Raw genomic sequence first — 10,927 nt, 5'->3', positions numbered from 1 at the left:
ATTTTGAAAATTTCTAATGTTTTTATAGCCATTTAAAATCAAATGAATCACTGAGAACCTGTGTTTACTAGAAAGTCTTTTGGTGGGACTCCAGTAAGTGTATGGACTCGTAACACTAGAATCTGGGGTTTGATCCTCTATGTGAGAGACGCAGCAGGTGGTTCTCTTAAACAAAAAAAAAACTTACTCCAAAATTGAATTTATATGTCGTTTTAAGAAAATGGTTAATAAACGTAAATGTCACTTATTTTCTAGGTGTTTTTCTTTTGCTGTTGAACTAACAACTGTTAAAATATGCAGTAATAGACTGAGTCGAACTCCATACAAGTATAATAATTATATGGTATCAATCACATTTTGCAAAGAAAAACAACTTCTTGTTACAAGTTTTTTCTTTACAACGGGCATTCAGTGTCAGTGAATTCCACTTATTTGTGCAAAATAAAATGTATCTAATTACAAAATGTAATTATTATTTTTGTCCTGTAGTAGATCTTCCGAGTTTAGAACTACTTTTAATCACGTGTGTTATTAAGTTTGCAATTGAGATTCTAAGAAGACCCAATGGTCTACCACTAATTTCAATCAACGAGTATAATGTACTTATTCCGTAAACCACTTTAATATCTCCCTTATAAGCTTTTGCAATAATCAATCAGAACATGCACGTATCGTTTTCAGAAGTATCCTTTTTTATCCGATGAGACGGATATACTAAAAAATACCACCATATCAAGCACTCACTGAAATCTGAATACGTGGTTATTATTAAGATGTGAACATGTATGTTATAAATATATCGTTTCACGAGAAGTATTCTGGAAAGATAATTTTTCACTTGAATCTCGTATGAACATTTAATTAAAAGTTTCAGAGCATGTCTTACCATTTAAGATATTGAGTGGTTACGTGACTGAAAAAGAATTGAATCATTCATACAAAATGCTGGGTTTCTCACATGACGTATCTTAAACAAACACTCGTTTTCTGAAATATAATTAAACAGAAAAAAATTAAACGTTGAAAGTTTCATGTTATTTTTAATTGCTCAGAGATCACAAATTTCCGTTTCTTCAGTTTTCACTAACACGAGAAACTGTAGGAATATATTAATATAACATCTGCAGTATATTATTCGGATATCATTGTATCTTGTTATTTCTACCACTGTTGGATATTTCAGAATCTAAGTAATGATTTTAAACTTTGATTAGAAACATTGAGAGTTAACAGAATTAATTTGTGTGTAATGTTCAGACACAGGTTAGTTTTACAGGTTTTTCATCTTAAAAGTACATGTTTCGTGTTCGGTGGAAGCTACTTGGAATAAAAAAAAAGTATAATTAAGTTAATGTTATTTCGCATAACTATATCGGTACAAATAATCAAATATAGACATTACATGACGCAAGTGCATTACAGGCCAACAGAAAATAAAAGTTAGCGAGGCGCCAAAATTATTACTTATGTGGAATATAAAACATGCACTTTATACAAACAAAAATCATTTCCAACTAGAACATGTGATGTTGTTACAAAAATACGACACGACAGTCATTACTACTGTTATAAGAATGTCCACGTTCTAATCTTATTTTTCATTACGAGTAATTTTATGGCTAATACTTACATATTTTTTTTGCAAGTAATGAATCAATATCTTATATTTTTAACCACACACATATCTCGTGTCTAGTTAAATGTGTTATATTTGTATCCAAAGAATTAGAGATATTAAATCTGACAATTATATATATATATATATATCTTGGATGTTTGATTATTTCACACGTGAATAACTTAAGTTTTATTTTTCTGTTTTAAATACACTCAGGATCATCAGTCGTTCTTGATTTGTTTTATACTAAAACCACAACTTTCTTCAAAGCAGAAAATGTCTGTGTTATAATAAACTGTATTATTTTTATATTTAAGACATGATTTGAAATAAATCTCCTTAGCATTAAGCCTATATTTCTAGTTTTCTATTGATACAATATAAATGTATGATTGGGTTCACAAAAGGTTTTAACTCGGCTTAGAACCTTTAAAGCAAGTGATAAAACTTCTTTCAACTCGCTATTCTTATGTACTGATGTGTGAAGAGACTTAGAAGTTTTAAGATTACAGAGATCTTTGATATTACAGGATCCTTCTGACGTCATTAATGGTAACATCCCGTCGCTGCAGTAAAGAAGGGTTGAAAATTCTACAGCTGAGATGTTCTGGTTAGCACAACCGTTGATGTTAGCACCACTTCTCCTTGTAGACTGTGCTCATGGAAATGAGAATTTCCACTTGTGATCCTTTTTCGAGGCTGAGAAAATCCTTGATCAATAATTATAACTTCTTTTAGAAGATTATTGTTTAATGTACCTCGAGAATGCTTCAATGGACCTTTTTTTTTCAGATTCGAAAGTAAAGATGATCGAATATTTTAAAGTCTTAATTTAAATTTTGGGAGCACCAAGGTAGAAAGGTTATTCCTATTGTAATATTTCACAGTGTACATGTTTAATAACCCAAAAAGCATGTCTCTGGTACATATGTTATATCACTGTTGTAAGTGTAACCAGATAATCGGAATTCTTTAGAATAATTTTTGTACTTGACTGAATGTCTTTTCTATCTAGGTTTGGATGTTGCTCAATTTATTTTAGCACTTCTGATAAATTTAGACATTATCTTACGGTGAAGTTTATTTTTATTAGTATATTGTACGTTCAGCGAGAGGTCTGAAAGCACTGACTATCCAAATTTTCTCATTTTTACTTTAACTTAAGAACAGAGAATTCCCACTTACCAATATAATCTCCGTTAAGAAACCTGTCAATAGACTAGTCTTGGGTGAAAATATGAGTATATAAACAGTCATGAGCCAATTATAAAAGCATGGCATCCAGTTATACAAGTACCATACTAAAGTTTGTTTCATTGCTGGCCTAATAAGAAATGTCATTTGTTTTGCCTTTTTAACTAACTTTAATGTTTGTGGTACTCCACTAGGAATAATACGGTGGTATTTTGTATTGTATTGTGACGTATTTTGGAACTGATTTAAATTGTGATTGTGTACCTTTACAAATTAATTTTGTAGAGAGCAAAACGTTAGGATATCATTAAATAAAACAAGGATAATTTAAAAGGATTATACGTTGGTAATAGGCTGACTGGTGAGACTAAAGGAAGCTAAGAATTATAGCCTCAAAATCATGATTGTGAAAAATAAGAGTGGATTCTATTTCAACTGTTAGCGTCAATGCAGAGACCTAGACCTTGGTGTTAAGTATCACATAGGGACTTGTTCTCGTTCACAAAGTCAAGTAGAAATATCTTGCCCACCTGTTGTCCAGTTAACGCAGATCAAAGGCCAAGATTATTTAAGTTCCATGTGATTTTGAACTGACTTGGAAATCCAGAAGTTTTGAGGAAGACAGTCCACAATCTTTGGCCATTCTTGAGAGTTACTTTGTGAGTAATGTGATCTAACCAGGTTGTAGTTGGGACTTAGTTAAAAAAATAGTCCTTGTTTATAGACATACAACATATAAATTTAGTCACTAAATCTGATATTCTGCTTTTTGGTCTGAAGCATGATGATCCAGTGCTGTAAAAAAATTAAAAAAACAACAATTAAACTCCTTAAGGAGTACACAAGAATAGTTTTTGCCATTCGTAAAATCAGGACGGTAATCACTCTAGGTAGGTAAATGTAATAATTAATCAAAATATCCATGAAACGAGTGCTATGATTTTCAGTTAACAAAGTTAAAGATTTAATTATGTTTGCTTTCAGCTTTGAAACTTTTCAAACGTTTTATTTTTTAAATACCCTTTTAAACTATTTCAGGTTATGACGACCTCTCCATCGTACACACAAATTTAATGGCATATTATCGTATATGTGAGAAATATCTGCTGATATGCGTTATGAAGCCTAGAAGCTGGTAATGATAACGAATCACCATAAACATTGATCAGCTCTAAGAATCTTGTCAGACATCTTCAACGTTTGATGTTTTTATCCCTTCTTTACAATCTCACTATTTGTCACGTGTTAACCTTTGCATATGATATTACGTTGTATATCAGAGGTTGTAACAAAGCTGAAGTCAAAAGTAAGATATAACCATCACTTATCAGAGCAAACAATGGTAAAATGACACAGTAACAGTATTTAAAACTGCCAAACGGCCAAGTTTTTCACACTGAACAACAGATATAATGGTGAGAACAGAAAACATTCTATCTCTCTGAGAGGAATACAAACGTATGTGGAAATAACCTCCGACTGACAACTTGACATCACCAATCACGTTAATACCATGATAATCAAAGCTACCTAAAACATCAATGCGTTCAAACTTAAAAACAATACATTGCTAAAGAATGACAACTGCTTATGCTCTAACAAAGTATTAACATCTTTCTGAATCACGTGATTTCTACGAGCAGACATAAAGAACAACTGTTTAAGACATATCACAAGATGCACTTCAGTTGCACTAACCCAAACCCTTTAACCTTCCATAAGAAGGTTAAAGAAAAGTTCTGCCCTTTCAAATTGGAGCATTCATCTCCATAACAACCCGTATACACTAAACAAACACAGTAGAGTACTGCCTCAGAAGTACATCAGGAGACATTTATTGTTAAACATTTTCAACCACCAGATCTAAGATTGGGTAATAAAAAATACAAAAGTTACTTGGAATTATGTCAGAAAATTTAAAATTTGAGAAGACTTTGAAGCAGAATAAATTTTTCAGCACCTGCTTAAAGACCATGATAAGCAGTCGCTTGTTATCACGGCCACAGATGTTTCATACATCAAACGTAGCGACAGAGCTGGCTGTGTATTCATCGTTTCATAGAGAAACAACGTTTTGTATAAGGCTTGTGGCAGAGAATTTAAGGTTCCAACAAGCACTAAGAGTAAAGAGCTGGTAACCACATAGTATAGTCTCCTCTGGAGACGAATTAGAAACATACAGTATCACCAGTATCTGTGACTAATTCAAGGGCAGTACTGTATAAAATTTGAAGTGATTGGAGCCAGATTTATAAATGAATGCATCAGGGCATGCTGGGGTAAGTTTAAACAGATAAGGTGACAAATTTTCACTATTAATGTGAAATGAATGAGACCTACGGAAAACAAACTATGTGTAATCAGTTGACCAGTATACAACCAGAAGACCACTAGTAATGTCAGGAAACTGTTTTCTACCTCTAGTAAGGAAATCAATGATCTCACGAAGAACCAACATCTGGAAAGCCTTGCAATTGTCATTTAGTCTTCAAATCAACTTAAAATAAGTAAGATTTTCTTAAATTCAAGGATTCCTTTTGCTTCAATCACGTACAAATAGGCTACCTATGGTGTGCCCTCCATAAGGCTCGAACAACACAATTTAGCGTCACGAACGCTAAATGAAAGTGAGTTCTACCCATTGAATAAAATATATACTCCACATAGATTCGTAACTGCATTTTAAAGATTATAATAAAAAAAAACTTTTGATACAAAATGTAATTATTTCGTGCTAAAATTTTATATATAAGTAATTAATATTTATACGATTTTTAATTTTAGCATTTAATTATAAATTATTGTCTTGGAGATGTTTACTTAATGTTCAGACTAATTAGAATCATAATATAATTTGGAATGTTAAACTTATACACCGTGCATAACACTAGATAATTCTGTGTTGATAAAAGTATTTCTTTATAAAAGTAACTTCTGTTAAATTATTGTTTAACCGAATTTATAACATGTATTTAGTGTCTGCTCTAATAATTACTTACCTATTTTGGTTCTGTCGTCATTTGCTGCATGTTTTATTGAAATATAGAAATTATTGTTAATCATATGAAAAATCAGATGCATTTTCTACATATTTAAAATCACTGTATTCATATAATATTCTTAAACCAGATGAAATAAATATTTTCAAGCCTAAACATTTTCCATGCAAAGGAACATTTAAATGCAGCTTAATGTAAAAACGAGGATATTTAAAGGCTTTTGTTTGTTTGTTATTAATTTCGCGCAAAGCTGCACGAGGGCTATCTGCGTTAGCCATCCCTTGAGTGAAACAAGAGGAAAGGCAGCTAGCCACCACCACCTACCGCCAACTCTTGGGCTACTCTTTTACCAACAAATAGTTGGATTGGTCGTAATATTATAACGTCCCCACGACTGAAAGGGTGAGCATGTTTGGTGAGACGGGGATTCGAACCCGCGACTCTCAAATTGCGAGTCGAGTACCCTAACAATCTGGCCATGCCGGGCCTGTTTAAATGCACCTTACTACAAAATACACTTCATGTGAAATATATAATTCTCTTTTTTCTTTAGTTAAGGATTTGTTTTGCAATAGTTTTATAAAAATTATAGGTTCTGTTTTAGAGCACAATTCTTTATTTTGTTATATTAAAATATATAATAATACATCAATAATATTATGAAGAAATTTAAGTAGAAATAAAAGAAAGTCACCTTTCTTCCTCCTTTTGGGACAGTCAAATGGAAGAGTGAAAAATAAAAGATTTAATAAATAGCCATCACCGATACAACCGAAAACATTGGATGTACAGACTTTTAGTGAAAATATAAGGTTGTATTATGTCAGAACTTTAGGTCTCTGAAAATAACAATAATGTATCAGGTACAACGAAGTGGTAGCATCGAAGCCATATTACATATTTAGACCGGAGACTAGCCATGTTTAAATTAAAAACAGTAACCCTTGCAGCCACAAATATAGAATGGTTTCCTAAACTGACATCTGAAACACTGTAAACGTAAATTGTTTAAAATGTGGTTCGTAATTTTGTGTTAACAGACAAGAGGGAAAGTTGCTGGTCATTAAAACCAACTACTAATTCTTTAGCTATTTTAGTCATATGGATGTTTTATATATAATGCACCCACAATCCCTAAATGCAGAGGAAGGTTGTCAGGCAAGAGGATGTGAACAATGGACCCTCGACTCCATAATCCGTCACGCTAACCCTTAGGTCACGTCTGACTCCTGATCTAACGAAGTACATGGAAATGTGATCTATACTTTGTATACGGATTTATTTTTCTACAAACTTTGAAAATGAAGGTTTGGAAAGAAATGTGTGATTTTCCGTGTAAAACCAAAGTCTAAACAAATAATATCCATTCTGAGAGATGTTAATAATTAACACCTGTTTAATAAAACGCTGATTTTTTAACAGTTTTTCGCGAAACAATCGTGTTCTCAATATTAACGTTTTTTCAAATATCAAAGCTCCTGCTTTAAGTTCGTTTTCACATTTAGATATAAAAGTCAATTAGAAACTCATAAATCTTTCAATAACGTTTTCGGAATATTCCTTAATAAAAAAAAAAGTAGGTTTATTTATTACCAAAATTAGTCCGATATCATGTTATTATTACTATAATATTCACTACAAATAAATGTGTTTTTCTGACATTTGTAGCAAGATTATTCGTATTGGACAACTTGACAGAAGTAAGTTATTTTTTAAAATACATGAAATTGACATCCATGTGCAAAAATGGAAATATTCACATTCCTTACATGAATAACATTATCTAAAACAGAAGGGACACTCCATAGATAAATAACATTATTAAAACAGAAGGGGACATACCTTAGATAAAAAACATTATCTAAAACAGAAAGGGGACACTCCTTATATAAAAAACATTATCTAAAACAGAAGGGGACATACCTTAGATAAATAACATTATCTAAAACAGAAGGGGGACACTCCTTAGATAAAACACATTATCATAAGAGAAGGTGGACAATCCTTAGATAAATAACATTATCCATAAGAGAAGGGGGACAATCTTTAGATAAATAACATTTTCCATAACAGAAGGGGGACACTCCTTAGATAAATAGCATTATCTAAAACAAAAGGGGGATATTCCTTAGAAAAATAGCATAATCCACAATAGAAGGGGGACACTCCTTAGATAAATAGCATTATACATAACAGAAGGGGACACTCCTTAGATAAATAGCATTATCTATCACAGAAGGAGAGACTCCTTAGGTAAATAGCATTATCCATAACAGAAAAGGACATTCCTTAGATAAATAGCATTATTTATAACAGAAGAGAGATACTCTTTAGATAAATAACATTATCTAAAACAGAAGGGGACACTCCTTAGATAAATACCATTATCTAAAACAGAAGGGGGGACACTCCTAAGATAAATAACATTATCCATAACAGAAGGGGGACACTCCTTAGATAAATAGCATTATCTATAACAGAAAGAGACACTCCTTAGATAAATAACATTATCCATAACAGAAGGAAACACTCCTCAGATAAATAGCACTATCCATAACAGAAGAAGACACTCCTTAGATAAATAGCATTATCTATAGCCGAAGGAGGGACAATCCTTAGATAAATACGATTAACCATAACACAAGGGGACACTCCATAGATAAATAACATTATCGATAACAGAAGGGGACACTTCTTAAATAAATAGCATTATACATAACAGAAGGGGACACTCCTTACATAAATAACATTATTTATAACAGAAGGGGAACACTCCTTAGGTAAATAACTTTATCTAAAACAGAAGGGAGAAACTCCTTAGATAAATAACATTATCTATAACCGGACAAAGATAAAGGTTTTGGTATTCTATAGATTCATTATCTGAAGCAAAGTATGTACTTTTGTTTGTTACTCCTTTTGTTTCTAGGTGTTTGAGGCTTTATTAAATTATCACTATCATAGCAATGTAATTGTTACTGATTTTGCTGAACGATGATATGATTTTTTTATTTTGCTTTATATCCCGAAGATGAGGGGAGAGCCATACGAAACGAAACGAATACTTATCCTTGAAGGCAAGTGAAAAATGCAAAGTGGCCTTCTTTCTTCGCGCTCTTAAAACAAGGAAATTTTGTAATTTTAAATAAATATAATTAATGTACTTTCTCAGTTCTTAACACATTTATTTAAACAAGAAAGTGAAACACGTAATTCATCAACGAAAACCAAATCATGAATTGGTTTGTTTTCAATTTCGCGCAAAGCTACTCAAGGGCTATTTGCGCTAGCCGTCCCTAATTTAGCAGTGTAGGACTAGAAGGAAGGCAGCTAGTCTAGTCATCACCCCCCGCCAACTCTTGGGCTACTTATTTACCAACGAAAAGTGAGATTAAAAGAACGAGAATGTTTAGTGTGATGGAGATTCGAACCTGCGACCATCGGATTACGAGTCGAGTGCCTTAACCAACCGGCCATGCCGGGCCCAAAGTTATGAAATAGCAAGCCAAAGAAAATCTTATAATGGAAAATGTTTTAAAATGTGAATCCTCCATAATTACAAAATTAGCAACTAAACTTACTTTGTTTACGTTTCTAAGCTATCCATTTTCTCGTGTTAAACAAGCACTTGTATAAAAATAATTTCATGATTATAGTCCAAATATTTTTCTTTTTAACATGAAAATATTTATTTAATTATTTCAATATCAGAGAGTTAGTTTGATTTTTTAAAATATTTTCGGAAAGTATGAAACCATATTGTTTGTCTCGTGTTGTTGTTTAATGGATTTTTTTAAATTTTTTTACCTACTTTTTAATTGGCGATGGACTACCACCATGCGAGTGTCCTCCATTCCTAGCTTCTGAGAGAGGACAAGTTACCATCACATATGCTATAAAACACCAAAAAAAAACAACAAGAAATTTATCTGAGTAATACGTACCTTGTAAATTGGTTAATTAATACCGAGAAACATAAGAAATTTGCTTCAATAATATACATAATTTTCAACTTGATAAATTAATACTAAAATGGTAGCTAATAAATTATAAAAAGACTGATCACAGACCTGTTGGAAAAAAAAAAAACAGTTTCGATCATATGTATTTCGTCACAATTAATGCCCGGCATGACGAGGTGGGTCCCTGATTCGAATCTCCGTCGCTACAAACATGTTCATTCTTTCAGACGTGGGGGCGTTATAATGTGATGACCAATTCTACTATTCGTTGGTAAAAGAGTAGCCCAAGAGTCGGCGGTGGGTAGTGATGACTAGCTGCTTTCCATCTAGTCTTACGCTGCTAAATTAGGAACTGCTAGGGCAGATAACCCTGGTGTAGCTTTGCGCGAAAAACAAACAAACAAGCATTACGATTAATACATTGTTTTAATTTCTCACTATAATAACTTGACAATGTCAAGTCAAGCACTATATTTATTAGTTGCAACTATGGTGAATTAAGAGTGTTAATCAATTATTAATCAATAAGGGGGAAAAAAATCGCCCTACAGACGTAAATAATTTCTAGCACAATACACTTAAGGATTAAAATAAAATTGAAAAACGTTATCAGTGAAGTTAAAAATTTAAAAAACGTGTTTCGTTTTGAATTTCGCGCAAAGCTACTCGAGGGCTAACTGCGCCATCCATCCATAATTTAGCAGTGTAAGACTACAGAGAAGGCAGCTAGTCATCACCACCCACCGCCAACTCTTGGGCTACTCTTTTACCAACGAATAGTAGGATTGGTCGCCATATTATAACGCCCCCTTTACTGAAAGGGCAAATGTGTTTGGCGTGACGGGGATTCGAACCCGCGACCCTCAGAGTACGAGTCGAGTGCCTTAACCCATCTGGTCATGCCGACTCTAAAAATAAAATGTGATCTGAAATATAGCTTACAGAGATAAATTAAAATATAATTTTACCATAGCTAGAAATAAGATAAAACTTTATATTACCTTTCTCAGCTTTTCTTTGTTTTCTTTTATTACATATCTTTACTGCACATATTGACAACAATATGGCTGCTACGAAGAATAAAACACCTCCAACGATTCCAGCTGTAATTGCACGACTTTCTGTCGACTCATAGTTTTCACCTTGAATAATAT

At 32.6% G+C, this 10,927-nt stretch overlaps 1 protein-coding gene across 1 annotated transcript in view; it reads right to left on the bottom strand.

Annotated features, from left to right (window-relative positions):
- Nucleotides 1–1,003: 1,003 nt before the first annotated feature.
- The window catches only part of LOC143235628 (protein turtle-like), a 77,324-nt gene continuing 67,400 nt past the window's right edge, over nucleotides 1,004–10,927 (bottom strand). The window contains exons 14-16 of the mRNA XM_076473861.1: nucleotides 10,775–10,915; nucleotides 9,623–9,704; nucleotides 1,004–3,607 (exon numbers count right to left, since the gene is read on the bottom strand). Coding sequence (XP_076329976.1) covers nucleotides 3,508–3,607; nucleotides 9,623–9,704; nucleotides 10,775–10,915 — 323 coding nt within the window. The 3' untranslated portion in view covers nucleotides 1,004–3,507. The remainder of the gene's footprint in view (nucleotides 3,608–9,622; nucleotides 9,705–10,774; nucleotides 10,916–10,927) is intronic.

The sequence above is a fragment of the Tachypleus tridentatus genome, chromosome 12, assembly GCF_004210375.1.
Source record: "Tachypleus tridentatus isolate NWPU-2018 chromosome 12, ASM421037v1, whole genome shotgun sequence".
In the NCBI taxonomy this organism is placed as follows: domain Eukaryota; kingdom Metazoa; phylum Arthropoda; class Merostomata; order Xiphosura; family Limulidae; genus Tachypleus; species Tachypleus tridentatus.
Note: the sequence above shows the minus strand (reverse complement) of the source record. Positions and strands in the feature narration are given on the sequence as shown.